Source organism: Meleagris gallopavo, mitochondrion, assembly GCF_000146605.3.
Source record: "Meleagris gallopavo mitochondrion, complete genome".
In the NCBI taxonomy this organism is placed as follows: Eukaryota; Metazoa; Chordata; class Aves; order Galliformes; family Phasianidae; genus Meleagris; species Meleagris gallopavo.
In genome coordinates this window covers 1-16,719 of record NC_010195.2, presented here as the reverse complement: position 1 = coordinate 16,719, position 16,719 = coordinate 1, and the positions used below count along the sequence as shown (strand labels likewise).

The following is a 16,719-nucleotide window of genomic DNA, read 5'->3' as shown; positions in this document are numbered from 1 at the left end:
TGTTGGTAGTAGGAGAATTTAGCTGTTTGTTAATTGTTAATATAAATAATGTTTGTTCGTGGAGTTTTGTGCTGTGCAATTTTTGTTTTTAGGAATGATAGGTTTGGTAGGGGGGTTTCTCTAATAAAAATAGCAAAAAAAAAATATATGTATATATTAAACGAAACGTTTTTATTGTTTGGTGGGGTTTTATGCGGTGAATTTAAATGTAATTTAGTTTTTTAAAAATGATTTTAAAAAATAAAAAAAAAATTAAAAAAAAATAAAAAAAAAAATGTGGGTAATTTCCTGGTTTTGTTGGGAAAATAGAGGAAGTGAAAATTAGCAAAAATATGTCCGACAAGCATTCACTAAATAGCACCATTTACCGGGAGGGTGGAAGAGCCATAACCAAATGCGATCCAAAGTGCATCAGTGTCAAGGTGATACCACATACACGCAAACCGTCTCATTGAGGGACACGGGAGATCTAGGATAGGACGCAACGCAGGAGTAATCCAGGCTTCACTTGAGTAGTACTCTGGCGACGGCACTGTGAAGGGCCACCTGTGAAGAAGCCCCAGAAAAAAGAGGAACCAACAGCATAGAAGAGTAAAGATGCCGCGATCACGGACTGAAGAGGGGTAGGATAACGCACAGATGACTTCGTGAAAAGTGAGGAGTTCAGGAGTTATGCATGGGATGTTCCTGACCGAGGAACCAGAGGCGCAAAAGAGCAAGGAGGGCGAGGGGTGTAGGGGGAAAGAATGGGCCTGAAGCTAGTCATGGAGTACATTATAGGCAGGGGTTGGTGATCTCTCGTGAGGTGTACGATCAATAAATCCATCTGGTACGTCGAGCATAACCAAATGGGGTAAGTACAGTAAGATTTAGAGGTATGTCCTGTAACCATTCATGTATATGGTCTCTTGAGGGTTGGTATGGATGTTGGGGGTAGGAAGGAGTTAATGTCATTGGATGTTTCATGGAGTAGTCATTAGGGAGAAATGGGGTAAAGGTTGTTATGTCCGTTTACATATAATGGGTTTAGTACGTATATAGTATATAGTACCGTTACCATAATGTATGTGGTATATAAATGTATGCACGATTATGCATAGTATACCCCCCCTGGGGGGGAAAGGGGGGGTACACTCAATAGGGGGGTTAGGTTAAAAAAAATTATTGTTCCCGTAGTTGAGAACAACAATGGCTTTTCAAGCCGTAATCCTTGGGGCTTATCCAAGCGGGAATAAATGACTTATTTCGTGATTTTTCTTGGGATTTGTTTTATGTTAGGGGTTTTAGCTGTGGCGTCAAATCCTTCGCCTTATTATGGTGTGGTGGGGTTGGTAGTAGCGTCTGTAGTTGGATGTGGGTGGTTGGTGAATTTAGGGGTTTCTTTCATTTCTTTAGCGTTGTTTATGGTGTATCTGGGGGGTATGTTGGTAGTCTTTGTTTATTCTGTGTCTTTGGCAGCAGATCCTTATCCTGAGGCCTGGGGGGATTGGCGGGTAGTGGGGTATGGGTTAGGCTTTATTTTTGTGATTTATGTGGGGGTGGTTTTAGGTGAGTTAGTTGAGTATTGAAAGGTTGGGGTGCTTACTGTTGATAGTGCGGGGGTGTTTTTTGTTCGATTAGATTTTAGTGGGGTGGCGATGTTTTATTCTTGTGGGGTTGGGTTGCTTTTAGTAGCAGGGTGGGGTTTATTGTTAGTGTTATTTGTGGTATTAGAGCTTGTACGCGGGTTGTCTCGGGGGGCAATTCGGGCAGTTTAGGGGTTTCAGAAAGTAGTTTATTTGAGAATACCAGCTTTGGGAGCTGGAGGAGGAGGTTTAAATCCTTTCTTTCTGAGTTACTCTAAGAAGGGTGAAGTCTTCAGTTTTTGGTTTACAAGACCAATGTTTTTCATAAACTATTAGAGTACTTAGAGGTTGAGTATTTTGTTTTCTAGGGCTCCGATTAAGGGGAAGAGGATTAGTAAGATAGTGAAGTAGGAAAGGGATGCTATTTGGCCAATGATGATGAATGGGTGTTCTACTGGTTGGCTTCCTACTCAGGTTAGGATGAGGAGGTTTGCTACTAAGAGTCAGAATAAGGTTTGTGAGAGTGGCCGGAATGTTATTGCCCGTTGTTTAGATTTATGAAGGAAGGGGATAAGGAGAAGAATGAGTACTGATGCTGCTAAGGCTAGGACACCTCCAAGTTTGTTTGGGATTGAGCGTAGGATTGCGTAGGCAAATAGAAAGTATCACTCTGGTTTAATGTGTGGGGGGGTTACTAGTGGATTTGCTGGGGTAAAGTTTTCTGGGTCTCCTAAGAGGTTAGGTGAGAATAGGGTTAATGTGAGTAAGGGGGTTAGTATGATTGTTAGACCTAGGATGTCTTTGATAGAGTAGTAGGGGTGGAATGGGATTTTGTCAGCGTTTGATGAGATGCCAAGAGGATTGTTTGAGCCTGATTCGTGCAGAAATATGAGGTGGATGATTGTAATTCCTGCGATTATGAAGGGGAGGAGGAAGTGGAGGGCGAAGAATCGGGTGAGGGTTGGGTTGTCTACTGAGAATCCCCCTCAGGCCCATTCTACTAGGGTTTGACCAATGTAGGGGATTGCTGAGAATAGGTTTGTGATGACGGTAGCCCCTCAGAATGATATTTGTCCCCATGGGAGGACATAGCCTACAAAGGCTGTTGCTATGAGGGTGAGAAGTAAGACTACTCCTGTATTTCAGGTTTCTTTATATAGGTACGAACCATAATATAGGCCGCGTCCAATGTGTAGGAAGATGCAGATGAAGAAGAATGAGGCGCCATTCGCATGGAGGTTATGGAGGAGTCAACCGTATTGTACGTTTCGGCATGTGTAGGCCACAGAAGAGAATGCAAGAGTGGTGTCTGCAGTGTAATGTATGGCTAGTAGGAGGCCGGTTAAGATTTGAGTGATGAGGCATACTGCTAGTAGGGAGCCGAAGTTTCATCAAGCGGAGATGTTGGATGGGGTTGGGAGGTCGATTAATGAGTTGTTGATTGTTTTTAATAGGGGGTGTGATTTTCGGATATTGGGTGCCATTATTTATTTTTGGATGAGTAGGATTGTTATGAGGATTGTCAGGGCAAAAGATCCTAGATATGGTTTGATCAAGCCTGTGTGGAGTGTGGTTGAGGTTTTGCTTATGATTAGTTGAAGGTTAGCGAGGCCCTCGGGGCCTATTTTTTTATATCATGCTATGTCGATTAGGTGAGAGGCAATTTTTTGCCCAGTGTGTAGGGAGATTGCAGGGCTGATCCGATGGGTTAGGAGGTTGAAGTAGCCGAGTGAGGAGGAGAAGTTTGTGAGGTGGTTTTGTTTTGAGGGGGTTAGAGAGTGGGTTATGTTCGAGAGCTCTAAGGCTAGGATGATTCCTAGGGTTGTAATAATGATAGCAGCTGTCTTTGTGATAATAGGTATGGTTATTGGGGGTGTTTTTGTAGGGAGGATAAGAGATGAGATTAGTAATCCTGCTGCAATGCTGCCGAGAGCTAGTCGGATGACTGGTAGGATGGCCGATGGTGTGTTCTCGTTGATTGGTAAGATTGTTAGGGTTCGGTTGTATCCTGTTTGGACTAGCAGTGTCATGCGGAGGCTATAGGTTGCGGTAAAGGATGTAGCAAGTAGTGTTAGGAGAAGGGCTCAGGTGTTGATGTATGAGGTGTTTAGATTTTCGATAATTAGGTCTTTGGAGTAAAAGCCCGCCAGGAATGGTGTGCCTATTAAAGCAAGATTGCCGATGGTTAGGCAGGAGGTGGTTATTGGGAGAGTTTTTTGTAGGCGGCCTATTTTGCGGATGTCTTGTTCTCCATTTAGGCTGTGAATGATTAGGCCAGAGCATAGGAATAGTATGGCTTTGAAGAAGGCATGAGTTGAAATGTGGAGGAAAGCTAGTTGGGGGAGATTAAGACCAATTGTGACTATTATAAGGCCTAATTGGCTTGAGGTAGAGAAGGCAATGATTTTTTTAATATCGTTCTGGGTGAGGGCACAGATGGCAGCGAATAGTGTGGATAGGGCGCCTAAGCATAGGCATGTAGTTAGGGCTGTCTTGTTGGAGGAGAGGATTGGGTGGGTTCGAATAAGCAGGAAGATTCCGGCTACTACTATAGTGCTGGAGTGGAGTAGGGCGGAGACTGGGGTAGGACCTTCTATTGCTGCTGGGAGTCATGGGTGAAGGCCGAATTGAGCTGATTTTCCTGTGGCAGCAAGAATTAAACCTAGAAGGGGAAGAGTAGGTGTTTGGTCTGGTTGGATTGCTTGTTGGATTTCTCAAGTATTTAGTGTTGAGGCTAGTCATGCTATGCTTAGGATAAGGCCAATATCTCCGATTCGGTTGTAGATTATAGCTTGTAGTGCGGCTGTGTTGGCTTCAGCCCGTCCCTGTCACCAGCCGATGAGGAGGAATGATATGATTCCTACTCCCTCCCACCCAATAAATAAGAGAAATATGTTGTTTGCGATGGTAAGGGTTAATATGGCGATGAGGAAGATGAGTAGAAGGGTAAAGAATTTTGTGGTGAGTGGTTCTGAGGCTATGTATCATGTGGCGAACTCTAGGATTGATCATGTTACGAATAGTGCAATGGGGAGGAATATTATGGAGTATAGGTCCGTCTTTAGAGAGATTGGAATTTTGAAGTTTTGGGTTGGTTGTCATTCTCAGTAGGTAATAATACTTTCTAGGCCGGAGTGAATGAAGATAGTTGTTGGGATAAGGCTGAGTAGGAAGGCAGTTTTAACGGTTTTGGAGATTAATTGAGGGGAATTTTTGAGGTTTAGTAAGGGTGATAAAATAATTGGGGTGAGAAGAATAAGTATGGTTAGTAGAGTGAAGGTGTTTAGTAATTGTACTATTACCATTACTTTTACTTGGAGTTGCACCAAGATGAGTGGTTCCTAAGACCAATGGATTACTTTTATCCTTTAAAAGTTAAGGGGGCCGAGGTTTAAAGCTCGGATGCAGGAATTAGCAGTTCTTGCTGGTTTAAGCCACCCCTCGGCAAACAAGGAGGTTTAAACTCCTATTTTTAGAATCACAATCTAATGTTTGGGTTAAACTATGCTTGCATAGAGGAGTTCCTGAGATTAGTTCTGGTTTGAGAATGAGGGCTAGTATAGGAATGATGTGAAGAATTATGAGGAGGTGTTCTCGTGTGTTGGAGTTTGGAGTTGATATAATGTGGGTGGGAAGGGTACCTCGTTGAGTGGATAGGAGTATATAAAGGGTGTAGGAAGCAGTTAAGAGCGTTGCAGTTCCGGTTAAGATAATTGTGGGAGGGGATCAGTTAAATAAGGCAATTATAATTGTTAATTCTGCCATTAGATTGGTTGTTGGAGGGAGGGCTATGTTGGTTAGGTTAGCTAGGAGTCATCATGTGGCTATTAGGGGTAGGAGGGGTTGTAGGCCTCGTGTAAGAATGAGAATGCGGCTATGCGTTCGTTCGTAGTTCGTGTTAGCTAAGCAGAATAGGAGTGATGATGTAAGTCCGTGGGAGATTATTAGGATTATTGCCCCTGAAAATGATCATTGAGTTTGGATCATGCTTGCGGCGATTACGAGTCCTATGTGGCTTACGGATGAGTAGGCAATGAGAGATTTTAAGTCTGTTTGGCGTAAGCAGATGGAGCTGGTCATTAGGGCCCCTCATAGGGCTAGGGTGAGGAAAGGGAAGTGTAGATAGTTGCATACGGGCTGTATGAGTAGTGTTACTCGTATAATACCGTAGCCGCCTAGTTTTAGTAGTAGGGCAGCAAGTAATATTGAGCCTGCGATTGGTGCTTCGACATGGGCTTTGGGGAGTCATAGGTGGAGGCCATATAGGGGTGCTTTGACTATAAATGCTATTAGGAGAGCTAGGTTGGATAGTAGGTTTGTTCATGAGGCCGTTGAATTTGGATGGGTAAGTTTAAGAATAGGTAAGTGGAGTGTTCCTGTTTTTGAGTGCAGGTAAATGATGGAGATTAGTAGGGGTAGGGAGCTAATTAGAGTGTAGAATAGGAGGTAAATGCCTGCGCTGAGTCGTTCTGGTTGGTTTCCTCAGCGGGTAATTAAGATTAGGGTTGGGATTAGGGTGGCTTCAAATGAGATGTAGAATAATATTAGTTCTGTTGATGAGAAGGCTAGGATGATAAATGGTTGAATAATGATGAGGGTTGAGATAAATATTTGTTTTCGTAGGTGAGGTTCGTGCTGTAAATGGCCTTGACTAGCTATGATTATAAGAGGGAGGAATCAGCATGAGAGGACTAGTAGTGGGGTTGAGATTTGGTCAGCACCAGTTCAGGAGGTTAGATTTTTTAGGGGGTAGTATGATGGGGTTAATCAGTGTAAGCTGATTAGGGCAATTATAAGGCTATGTGCTGTGGTGTTAGTTCATATGAATTTTGCTGGGGATAAGAGGGTTATTGGTAAGAGTATAATTGTGGGTAAAATAATTTTTAACATTGTAGGAGGTTGAGATTATGTAAGTGGTCGGAGCCATATGTTCGGGTTGAGGCTACTAGCATGGCTAGGCCGGTGGCAGCTTCGCATGCTGAGAAGGCTAGTATTAGGATTGGTACTAGGGTGAAGGATGGGGTTTGGTTTTCGATTGATCATATTGATAGGGGAATGAATATGGATAGTATCATGCTTTCTAGACATAGTAGAGCGGAGATAAGATGGGTTCGGTGAAATGCTAGGCCTAGGCTGCTGAATGTGAATGCGGAATAGAAGCTGAAGTGTAAGGGAGACATGAGAAAGTTATAGGTACATCTATAATTTGCTGGGTCGAAACCAGCTGTCTTGGTTAGACTAACTTTCTATTATTCTGCCCATTCTAGGCCTCCTTGTGTTCATTCGTAGGTAAGTCCCAGTGTAAGGAGGCTAATAATGGTAATGGTTCAGGTGAGGGTAGTGATTGGTGATTGGAGTTGAATGGCTCATGGGAGGGGGAGGAGTAGGGCAATTTCTAGGTCGAATAGGAGGAATAGGATGGCTACTGAGGAAAAATCGGATTGAGAATGGAAGGCGGGCTGATCCTAGGGGGTCAAATCCACATTCGTATGGTGATAGTTTTTCTGTGTCTGGGGTTGTTTGAGCGAGAAGAAAGTTTAGGATAGTTAGCGCAGTGCTTAATATGAAGGATAGGGAGAGTATAAATGTGAGTGTATTCATTGCTCTTCTCTGGATTAGTACCAGATTTTAAAGATTGGAAGTCAGTTGTATTTAATATACTAGAAGAGCAGGATCCTCATCAGTATATAGATATGTATAGGAAAAGTCAGACGATGTCTACAAAGTGTCAGTATCAGGCTGCTGCTTCGAACCCGAAGTGGTGATTAGATGTAAAGTGGAATTTAATTAGTCGTAAGAGGCAGACTGTTAGGAAAGATGATCCGATAATTACGTGTAATCCGTGGAATCCTGTGGCAACGAAAAAGGTGGAACCATAAATGCTGTCGGCGATTGAAAATGAGGTTTCATGGTATTCTATTGCTTGGAGGGCAGTAAAGTAGAGTCCTAGGGCAATGGTGAGGGTTAGAGCGTGAATAGCCTGCTTTCGGTTTCCTTCTGTAATGCTATGGTGGGCCCATGTTACAGTGACGCCGGAAGCTAGAAGGATTGCTGTGTTTAGAAGGGGGACATCAAGGGGGTTTAGGGGATTAATCCCTGTTGGAGGTCATTGTCCTCCCAGTTCTGGTGTTGGGGCTAGGCTTGAGTGGAAAAAAGCTCAGAAGAACCCTAAGAAAAAGAATACTTCTGATGTAATGAATAGGATTATACCATATCGCAGGCCTTTTTGGACAGTTGGAGTGTGGTGGCCTTGGAAGGTACTTTCTCGGATTACATCTCGTCACCATTGTAATATAACTAGGAGTATGGAGAGAAGGCCTGCTATAAGTAAAGTGGAGGTGTTATAGTGGAATCATATAATTAGGCCTGATGTGGTTAATAGTGCTGCGGCTGCGCCGAAGATGGGTCATGGGCTTGGGTCAACTATGTGGTAGGAGTGTGCTTGGTGTGCCATTAAATGTTTTCTTGTAAGTAGAGGCTCAGGAGAAGAACGAATACGTAGGCTTGGATTATTGCTACTGCTACCTCTAGGATAGTTAGTAAAAACAGGATTAGTGCGGTTAAAATGGAGATTGATGGTATTAATGGTAATAGAGCAATTGTAGCGGTGGAGATGAGTTGGATAAGTAGATGTCCGGCTGTAAGGTTTGCTGTTAAACGTACTCCTAGGGCCAGTGGGCGAATGAGGAGGCTGGTTGTTTCAATTAGGATTAGGGCTGGGATTAGTGGAGTAGGTGTCCCTTCAGGGAGAAGGTGGCCTAGGGAAGCAGAAGGTTGGTTTCGTAAACCGATTAGTAAGGTTGCGAGTCATAATGGGAGGGCTAGGGCTATATTCATTGATAGTTGGGTGGTGGGGGTAAAGGTGTATGGAAGAAGACCAAGCAGGTTAATGGAGAGGAGTAGTAAGATGAGGGAGGTTAATAGGAGAGCTCATTTGTGACCAGCTTTATTTAGTGGGGTTATTAGTTGTTTTGTAATTAGGTGAATTAATCAGAGTTGGATTGTAGAAAAACGGTTATTGACCCATCGACGTCCTGGTGAAGGAAGTAGGAGGGCCGGGAGAAGTAGAGATGGGAGGATTAGTGGAATTCCTAGGAGGTATGGGCTTGAGAATTGATCAAAGAAGCTTAGGTTCATGGTCAGGTTCAAGGGATTGGTTTTGTTGTTGAAGGTTTGTTTATGGGGTTATTTGTGGGAGTGAATGAGAGTAGTTTAGGTTGAATAAGAAATGAATAGGTGAATCAGGTTAGGAGTATAATGGTAAATCATGGGTTGGGGTTTAGTTGGGGCATATCATTAAGGAGGAAGGTTTCCTCTTTCTCTAGCTTAAAAGGCTAGTGCTGATTCCATAGCTTCTTAATGGTTAAGATGATAGGAGGGAGGATCAGGCTTCGAAGTATTTGAGGGGAGTGGATTCTACTACGATAGGCATGAAACTGTGGTTAGCTCCGCAGATTTCTGAGCATTGTCCGTAGAACACTCCTGGTCGAGTGGTAATAAAGGATGTTTGGTTTAATCGTCCTGGGATTGCATCTGTCTTTACTCCGAGGGTTGGTACAGCTCATGAGTGTAATACATCGTCAGCGGTGATGATCATTCGAATGGGTGATTCCATAGGGACTACTATACGGTGGTCAACTTCTAGTAAGCGGAAATGGCCTTGGGGGAGGTCTATTGTTGGGGTTATATAGGAATCAAATGAGAGGTCTTTGAAGTCTGTGTATTCATAGGTTCAGTATCATTGGTGACCAATGGCTTTTAAGGTGAGGTCAGGTTCATTGACTTCGTCTATTATATAAAGAATTTGTAGAGAGGGGAGGGCAAGTAGGACTAGGACAATAGCTGGGAGGATGGTTCAAATTAATTCAATTTCTTGGGCATCTACTGTGTTTGATGAGAGTTTTTCTATTAGTATGAGTGTAAGAAGGTACAGCACTAAGCTGCAGATTGCTAGTGCTACTATTAGAGCGTGGTCGTGGAATTCAACAAGTTCTTCTATGATAGGGGATGAGGCATCTTGAAATCCTAGTTGGGAGTGGTTTGCCATGTGAGGTGTACAGGATTTGCACCTGTGATTTAGTCTTGACAGGTCTATGTAATTAGTTTACTAACGCCTCATAAGAAAGAAGCATTAAGTGGTTTGATGCGGTTGGCTTGAAACCAACATGTGAGGGTTCGATTCCTTCCTTTCTTGTACTTGGACGAAGGCCGGTTCTTCGAAAGTGTGGTATGGGGGTGGACATCCGTGGATTCATTCAATGTTGGTAGAGGTTAGTTCAGGGTGTAGTACTTTTCGTTTTGCTGAGAAGGCTTCTCAGACGATGAACATGAGTATGATTACGGCTGTTATTGAGATTAAAGAGCCGATTGAGGATAATGTATTTCATAGGGTATAGGCATCTGGATAGTCCGAGTATCGTCGGGGTATACCAGCTAAACCTAAGAAGTGTTGTGGGAAGAAGGTTAAGTTTACTCCTGTAAATATCACTCCGAAGTGGGCTTTAGTTCATGAAGGATGGAGGGTGAAGCCTGTGAAAAGAGGGAATCAGTGGGTGAAGCCTGCTAAAATGGCGAAAACTGCTCCTATTGAGAGGACATAGTGGAAGTGGGCAACTACGTAGTAGGTGTCGTGGAGGGCAATGTCGAGGGATGAATTGGCGAGGACAATTCCCGTAAGACCTCCAATAGTGAATAGGAAGATAAATCCTAAGGCCCATAGCATAGGTGGGTCTCATTTAATTGTTCCTCCGTGCAAGGTTGCCAATCAGCTGAAGACTTTAATGCCAGTTGGGATAGCAATAATTATGGTGGCTGATGTGAAGTAAGCTCGGGTGTCCACATCCATTCCGACTGTGAATATGTGGTGGGCTCATACGATGAAGCCTAAGAATCCAATTGATAGTATTGCTCAGACTATTCCTATATATCCGAAGGGCTCTTTCTTTCCTGCATAATATGCTACCACGTGGGAGATTATTCCGAAACCTGGAAGAATGAGGATATAAACTTCGGGGTGGCCAAAAAATCAAAATAGGTGTTGATATAGGATTGGGTCTCCTCCTCCTGCGGGGTCAAAGAATGTAGTGTTAAGGTTGCGGTCAGTAAGAAGTATTGTAATTCCGGCGGCAAGGACTGGTAGAGAGAGTAATAGGAGGATAGCGGTAATGAGAACGGATCAAACAAATAGGGGTGTTTGGTATTGTGACAGTGCTGGGGGTTTTATGTTAATAATAGTAGTAATAAAGTTGATTGCTCCTAGGATGGAGGATACACCTGCTAGGTGGAGGGAAAAAATAGTTAGGTCTACTGATGCACCAGCGTGGGCAAGGTTGCTAGCTAAAGGTGGGTAGACAGTTCATCCAGTGCCAGCTCCAGCTTCTACGGTAGAAGAGGCTAGCAGAAGAAGAAAGGAAGGTGGAAGGAGTCAGAAGCTTATATTATTTATACGTGGGAATGCCATGTCTGGGGCACCAATTATAAGTGGTACAAGTCAGTTACCGAAGCCTCCGATCATGATAGGTATAACTATAAAGAAGATTATAACGAAGGCATGGGCTGTGACGATTACGTTATAGATTTGGTCGTCTCCTAGGAGTGTCCCAGGTTGTCCCAGTTCTGCACGGATTAGCAGGCTAAGTGCTGTGCCGACTATACCTGCTCATGTGCCAAAAATTAGGTAAAGAGTGCCAATATCTTTATGGTTGGTTGAAAATAATCATCGGTTGATGAAAGTCACAGGTAAGATGGCTGAATGTTGAAGCGTTAGGCTGTAGTCCTTTTTACAGAGGTTTAATTCCTCTTCTTATCGACCCTGTAGTGAAGTTCATGATGAGTTGCAAACTCATAGATGTATACGAGGTATGCCGGGGTCTTGTAGGCAGGAGCCAAGGGGTAAGGCGTCTAGCTGTTAACTAGAATCATATGGGATCAAGGCCCATCTGCCTAGGTAAGGCCTTAGCTTAATTAAAGCGTCTGGTTTGCACTCAGAAGATACAGGTTAGTGTCCTGTCGGTCTTAGTATAACAGAAACTAAGAGAGTTTAACTCTTATTTAAGGCTTTGAAGGCCTTTGGTTTAGGATGGCGGCTTAATCCTAAGTTTCTAGAATATGGTAGTGATCAGAGGGGTTATGGGCAGTAGGGAGATTGACAGGGTGGATAGAATGGCTGTAGGGGTGTTTGATGCTTTGTTAGTGCGTCAGAGTTTCATGTGATTAGACGAGTTAGGGGGGAGTATAATTGTTGAGTGGTATGCAAGGCGAAGGTAAAAGAACAGGCCCAGGAGTGATAGTAAAGTGATGGTTGTGGCTGTAGGAGTTATTCCTTGTTTGGTAAGTTCTTGAATGATAAGTCATTTTGGTATGAAGCCTGTTAGTGGTGGAAGGCCGGCTAGAGATAGGAGTGCAAGTATTATAGTTGCATTAAGTATAGGTGTTTTTGTTCATGAGATGAGTATTGTTGAGAGTTTCAGGACTTTGATCTGGGTTAATGATAAGAATATGGTTGTTGTTATTAGTGAATACAATGCAAAGGTGAGGATAGTAAGATGGGGGTCGTAGATAATGATGGCGATTATTCAACCTAGGTGGGAGATAGATGAGAAGGCTAGGATTTTTCGTGTTTGTGTTTGGTTAAGGCCTATTCAGCCTCCGACTAGAGCTGAGGAGATTGCTAGGGTAGTTAGCAGGGCGGGGTTGAGGGATTGTGATGATATGAAGAGAAGGGTGATAGGGGGAAGTTTTATCAGAGTTGAGAGTAGTAGGGCAGTAGTTATTGAAGAACCTTGAAGTACTTCTGGAAATCAAAAGTGAAATGGAACTAATCCTAGTTTAATTGCAATTGCTATTGTTAGTAGCAGACATGATGTGGGGTTGTTTAGTTGTGTAATGTCTCACTGTCCTGTAGATCAGGCATTGGTAAGGCTTGAGAATAGGATTAAGGCTGATGCAGTTGATTGGGTGAGGAAGTATTTAATGGCAGCTTCAATTGCTCGAGGGTGGTGGGATTTTGAGATGAGTGGGATAATAGCTAAGGTGTTGACTTCTAAGCCTGTCCAGGCCAAGATTCAATGGTTGCTGGACATAGTAATGCTGGTTCCTATAATTAAGCTTATGGTGGAGATTAGTTTTGCGTGGGGGTTCATTAGTAGGGGAAGGGGTTAGACCATCATTTTCGGGGTATGGGCCCGATAGCTTAGTTAGCTGACCCTACTAGAAAATAATATAGAGGGAGTATGAAGAGTTTTGATCTCTTCTGTGTAGGTTCGATTCCTACTTTTCTAAGATTATTAGGAAGCGAGAGGGTTGTTTTACCTCTATGTTCACTTTATCATAGTGATCCTTTTTGCTCAGGCACGCTGCCTTAGATTGGAGGTAAGCCAGCATAGCTGATTGGTATGCTGGCATGTCAGAGACATAGGGCTAGAGTTAGGGGTAGGAAGTTTTTTCATAGAAGATGCATAAGTTGATCGTAGCGGAATCGTGGGTATGAGGCTCGAATTCAAAGGAATGTAGATGAGAGGAGGAGGACTTTTGTGGCTAATGTAATTGAGAATAGTTCTGATGGGAGGTTCAGGAAACTTGGGTTAAGAAACAGGATAGTTGTCAATGTGTTTATCAACATAATATTTGCATATTCGGCCAAGAAGAATAGGGCAAATGGTCCAGCAGCATATTCTACGTTGAATCCTGATACAAGTTCAGATTCTCCTTCTGTCAGGTCGAATGGGGCACGGTTTGTTTCGGCGAGGGTAGAGATGTATCATATTATCGTTAAAGGTCATGCGGGGAAGATGAGGTAGATAGGCTCTTGAGTGGTGGCTAGGGTACTTAGTGTGTAATTCCCGCTCAGTATAATTGTGGCTAGTAAGATGATGGCTAAGGTGACTTCATATGAGATTGTTTGGGCAACGGCTCGGAGGGCCCCAATTAGAGCATATTTGGAGTTAGAGGCTCACCCAGATCAAAGTAAGGAGTAGACAGTTAGGCTTGATATTGCTAATAAAAATAGTAGTCCTAGATTTAAGTCTGCAAGGGGGAAAGGGAGTGGGAGGGGTGTTCAAATTGTGAGGGCTAAAAGTAGGGCTAGGATGGGTGTTATGATGAAGAGGAAAGGGGAGGAGGTAGATGGGCGGATGGGCTCTTTGATAAAGAGTTTTACTCCGTCTGCAATGGGTTGAAGTAGACCAAAAGGGCCCACAATGTTTGGGCCCTTTCGGGCCTGTATGTAGCTGAGGATTTTTCGTTCTACAAGTGTTAAGAAGGCCACGGCGATTAGGATTGGGATTATGTAGGATAGAGTTATGGTCAATAGGTTTGTTAGAGTGGGTGAAGTCATGTTTGGAGGGAAAAAAGCTAGGGAGAGGATTTGAACCTCTGGGTAAAGGGTTTAAGTCTTTTGCATTTGCCGAGCTCTGCCACACTAGCGGGTCCTTTTCTAGGAGTTAGGTGTGTGTAAGGCTTTTGGCAATTGAGTTGAATTCATTGCTTATAAGGCTAGGGCGTGCTTTGTAGTATTGGCCCCACTTCTCCGGTCCTTTCGTACTAGGAGGAGTTCTTATTCATAGATAGAAACTGACCTGGATTGCTCCGGTCTGAACTCAGATCACGTAGGACTGTTAATCGTTGAACAAACGAACCCTTAATAGCGGCTGCACCATTAGGTTGTCCTGATCCAACATCGAGGTCGTAAACCTCCTTGTCGATATGGGCTCTTGGAGGAGATTGCGCTGTTATCCCTGGGGTAGCTTGGTTCATTAATCAATTGTATTGGGTCTAAATTACTATTAGTACTTTGATGCGTTGGTCTTGGTGAAGAATTGTGATCTATGGGTTTGGAGGATTTGTTTTTCTCCAAGGTCGCCCCAACCAAAAAATGTCGACCAGGCGTTTTATGTGGGTGGGTCCAGTGGGTGTTGTTGGTGGAAGGGTGGTCGTTATTTTTAAGTTCCACAGGGTCTTCTCGTCTTATGATCACATTCTCGTTTTTGCACGAGAACACTAATTTCACTGATTACTCACAGGAGACAGTTAAGACCTCGTTTAGCCATTCATACAAGTCTCAATTTATGAGACAATTGATTGCGCTACCTTCGCACGGTTAGGATACCGCGGCCGTTGAACTTTGGGGGTCACTGGGCAGGCATCACCTTCAATACTTGTTGTTCGCTGAAGGCTATGTTTTTGGTAAACAGTCGGGTCTTTAATTTGCCGAGTTCCTTCTGTAAGTTTTAATCGTTTATGTAAGCGTCCCTGAGTTGGCTTAACAGGTTTAGGCTTAAATATGAAGTCTTGTTGAAGTGCGTATATAAGTTGAGTTCTGTTAATAATATATTAATGTAAGTTTACGCTGTGTGAAGGAGGGTTCCTAGTTACTCATTTTAGCATAAATTCTTCTATTTTCATAGGTTAACCTGCTTTAGGTGAGGGAGTCGAATAGGGTTCTAGATTTTTATTGGTGGAGCTTTGACGCACTCTTTTGTTGATGGCTGCTTTAGGGCCTACGATAGGTGGAGAAAGTGTTATTATCCGCTGGGGGAGGTTGTATTCTTTTTCGAGGGGGCTGTACCCCCGTCGAGTTGCTCTTAACCCTAACATGAGCAGGGTTGGGTGAATGTCCTTGGTGAATGGGTTAAGGAGGAACTTAAATTCATTTAGCAGGTAACCAGCTATCACCTAGCTCGATTGGCTTTTCACCTCTACCAACAAGTCATCCCACTCTTTTGCGACAGAGATGGGTTCGCTCAATTTTAGCTGCTCGTAGGTAGCTCGCTTAGGTTTCGGGAGGGCAAACTTTTAGTTCGCTTTGCTTGGTTGTTCTTGCTAAATCATGATGCAAGAGGTACAAGGGTTGGTCTTTACTATTTTTTGCTTATGGTTTTCACTATTATTTCATCTTTCCCTTACGGTACGGTTGGTCTCTATTGCGCCTAAGGTCTTTTCTATCACCTATACTAGGAGTAGGTTAGAATGTTTTAGTTTGATTTGGGTAGTAGGTTTTTGATGGTTAATGGGGTATGGGTGGTTGGGCTAGAGGAAGAGCAAGTCAAGGCGACCTTGTTTGTAAAGGTATCTTTCAGGTGTAAGCTGAATGCTTTAGGGTTTATAGCTACGCCTTGGTAGTCTAAGCGCACCTTCCGGTACGCTTACCTTGTTACGACTTACCTCATCTTTAGCTAGGGTTGGGTATTATTTATTGAAATTGATAGCTTGTGAGGAGGGTGACGGGCGGTATGTACGTGCCCCAGGGCCGTCTTTAAGTAGGCTTAAGAGAAGTATGGTCTTACTTTACTGCTAAATCCTCCTTCCAAGGGCGAGTTTCACGCCCTTTTTCGTCTGTTCTATGTTAGAAAATGTAGCCCATTTCTTCCACCTCATGGGCTATACCTTGACCTGTCTTGTTAGTGGGGACTATTGAGCTCACTATTGATCTTTCATTTTAGGTGGGCTGGCGACGGCGGTATGTAGGCTGTGTTGGCAAGAGGTGGTTGGGTGGATCGTGGATTATCGATTACAGAACAGGCTCCTCTAGGTGGGTTTAGGGCACCGCCAAGTCCTTAGAGTTTTAAGCGTTTGTGCTCGTAGTTCTCAGGCGGATACGTGAGTATATTAGTATCAAGATTTAGGGCCAGGCATAGTGGGGTATCTAATCCCAGTTTGTGCCCTGGCTTTCGTGGCTTTAAATTGATCGTTAAGTTAAGATCATTTTTTAGGCTGGGCTTAGGTGAATCTTGGGCTTATGACAGCTTAGTTACACTTTGATCTTAATTGGTATAGATAGCATGTGACCACTCTTTACGCCGGATGGCTATTGATTTGGGTTTCTTGTATGACCGCGGTGGCTGGCACAAGATTTACCAACCCTAAAGTTGCTATGGCTAAGTCAAGTTTACACTTATTGCTTAAGGTTAATTACTGCTGAATACCCGTGGGGGTGTGGCTCAAGCAAGGCGTCTTGGGCTACATTAGAGTGTGCCTGATACCTGCTCCTTTATTCTTTTCTTAAGGGGTTAGGGCATTTTCACTGGCATGCGGATACTTGCATGTATATGTCTAGCAAAAATCAATAGTAAGGTTAGGACTAAGTCTTTTGCCCACAGGTAATTATGCTACCGTCTTGGCATCTTCAGTGCCATGCTTTTGGTTAAGCTATGGGGGC

The 16,719-nt window shown here is 43.5% G+C and overlaps 13 protein-coding genes across 13 annotated transcripts, besides 25 other annotated features; 1 reads left to right on the top strand and 12 right to left on the bottom strand. All coding sequences in view use genetic code 2, as the record gives it.

The window, feature by feature from the left end:
* Positions 1-1,166: a D loop (control region).
* Positions 1,167-1,234, top strand: a tRNA (tRNA-Glu).
* Position 1,235: 1 nt separating this feature from the next.
* ND6 (NADH dehydrogenase subunit 6) lies at positions 1,236-1,757 on the top strand. The gene has a single exon. The coding sequence runs from the start codon at positions 1,236-1,238 to the stop codon at positions 1,755-1,757; it is 522 nt and encodes a 173-aa protein (YP_004243720.1).
* Positions 1,758-1,763: 6 nt separating this feature from the next.
* Positions 1,764-1,833, top strand: a tRNA (tRNA-Pro).
* Positions 1,834-1,835: 2 nt separating this feature from the next.
* Positions 1,836-1,904, bottom strand: a tRNA (tRNA-Thr).
* A 2-nt stretch (positions 1,905-1,906) lies between these two features.
* Positions 1,907-3,049, bottom strand: CYTB (cytochrome b). The gene has a single exon. The coding sequence runs from the start codon at positions 3,047-3,049 to the stop codon at positions 1,907-1,909; it is 1,143 nt and encodes a 380-aa protein (YP_004243719.1).
* Positions 3,050-3,052: 3 nt separating this feature from the next.
* Positions 3,053-4,870, bottom strand: ND5 (NADH dehydrogenase subunit 5). The gene has a single exon. The coding sequence runs from the start codon at positions 4,868-4,870 to the stop codon at positions 3,053-3,055; it is 1,818 nt and encodes a 605-aa protein (YP_004243718.1).
* Positions 4,871-4,941, bottom strand: a tRNA (tRNA-Leu).
* Position 4,942: 1 nt separating this feature from the next.
* Positions 4,943-5,007, bottom strand: a tRNA (tRNA-Ser).
* A 1-nt stretch (position 5,008) lies between these two features.
* Positions 5,009-5,077, bottom strand: a tRNA (tRNA-His).
* ND4 (NADH dehydrogenase subunit 4) lies at positions 5,078-6,455 on the bottom strand. The gene has a single exon. A coding segment is annotated over exon 1 (1,378 nt).
* Positions 6,449-6,745, bottom strand: ND4L (NADH dehydrogenase subunit 4L). Its single transcript has one exon. The coding sequence runs from the start codon at positions 6,743-6,745 to the stop codon at positions 6,449-6,451; it is 297 nt and encodes a 98-aa protein (YP_004243716.1).
* Positions 6,746-6,813, bottom strand: a tRNA (tRNA-Arg).
* A 1-nt stretch (position 6,814) lies between these two features.
* ND3 (NADH dehydrogenase subunit 3) lies at positions 6,815-7,166 on the bottom strand. The gene is given in 2 exon segments: positions 6,815-6,992; positions 6,994-7,166. 2 exon segments carry the CDS (start codon positions 7,164-7,166, stop codon positions 6,815-6,817), a joined length of 351 nt encoding a protein of 116 aa, YP_004243715.1.
* Positions 7,167-7,235, bottom strand: a tRNA (tRNA-Gly).
* COX3 (cytochrome c oxidase subunit III) lies at positions 7,233-8,019 on the bottom strand. The gene has a single exon: positions 7,236-8,019. A coding segment is annotated over exon 1 (784 nt).
* On the bottom strand, positions 8,019-8,702 carry ATP6 (ATP synthase F0 subunit 6). Its single transcript has one exon. The coding sequence runs from the start codon at positions 8,700-8,702 to the stop codon at positions 8,019-8,021; it is 684 nt and encodes a 227-aa protein (YP_004243713.1).
* ATP8 (ATP synthase F0 subunit 8) lies at positions 8,693-8,857 on the bottom strand. Its single transcript has one exon. It carries the CDS (start codon positions 8,855-8,857, stop codon positions 8,693-8,695), a length of 165 nt encoding a protein of 54 aa, YP_004243712.1.
* Position 8,858: 1 nt separating this feature from the next.
* Positions 8,859-8,927, bottom strand: a tRNA (tRNA-Lys).
* Position 8,928: 1 nt separating this feature from the next.
* On the bottom strand, positions 8,929-9,612 carry COX2 (cytochrome c oxidase subunit II). The gene has a single exon. The coding sequence runs from the start codon at positions 9,610-9,612 to the stop codon at positions 8,929-8,931; it is 684 nt and encodes a 227-aa protein (YP_004243711.1).
* A 1-nt stretch (position 9,613) lies between these two features.
* Positions 9,614-9,682, bottom strand: a tRNA (tRNA-Asp).
* A 2-nt stretch (positions 9,683-9,684) lies between these two features.
* Positions 9,685-9,758, top strand: a tRNA (tRNA-Ser).
* COX1 (cytochrome c oxidase subunit I) lies at positions 9,751-11,301 on the bottom strand. Its single transcript has one exon. It carries the CDS (start codon positions 11,299-11,301, stop codon positions 9,751-9,753), a length of 1,551 nt encoding a protein of 516 aa, YP_004243710.1.
* A 1-nt stretch (position 11,302) lies between these two features.
* Positions 11,303-11,373, top strand: a tRNA (tRNA-Tyr).
* Positions 11,373-11,437, top strand: a tRNA (tRNA-Cys).
* Positions 11,438-11,439: 2 nt separating this feature from the next.
* Positions 11,440-11,511, top strand: a tRNA (tRNA-Asn).
* Positions 11,512-11,514: 3 nt separating this feature from the next.
* Positions 11,515-11,582, top strand: a tRNA (tRNA-Ala).
* Positions 11,583-11,588: 6 nt separating this feature from the next.
* Positions 11,589-11,666, bottom strand: a tRNA (tRNA-Trp).
* ND2 (NADH dehydrogenase subunit 2) lies at positions 11,667-12,706 on the bottom strand. The gene has a single exon. A coding segment is annotated over exon 1 (1,040 nt).
* Positions 12,707-12,775, bottom strand: a tRNA (tRNA-Met).
* Positions 12,775-12,844, top strand: a tRNA (tRNA-Gln).
* An 8-nt stretch (positions 12,845-12,852) lies between these two features.
* Positions 12,853-12,924, bottom strand: a tRNA (tRNA-Ile).
* Positions 12,925-13,899, bottom strand: ND1 (NADH dehydrogenase subunit 1). Its single transcript has one exon. The coding sequence runs from the start codon at positions 13,897-13,899 to the stop codon at positions 12,925-12,927; it is 975 nt and encodes a 324-aa protein (YP_004243708.1).
* A 15-nt stretch (positions 13,900-13,914) lies between these two features.
* Positions 13,915-13,988, bottom strand: a tRNA (tRNA-Leu).
* Positions 13,989-15,606, bottom strand: an rRNA (l-rRNA).
* Positions 15,607-15,679, bottom strand: a tRNA (tRNA-Val).
* Positions 15,680-16,652, bottom strand: an rRNA (s-rRNA).
* Positions 16,653-16,719, bottom strand: a tRNA (tRNA-Phe).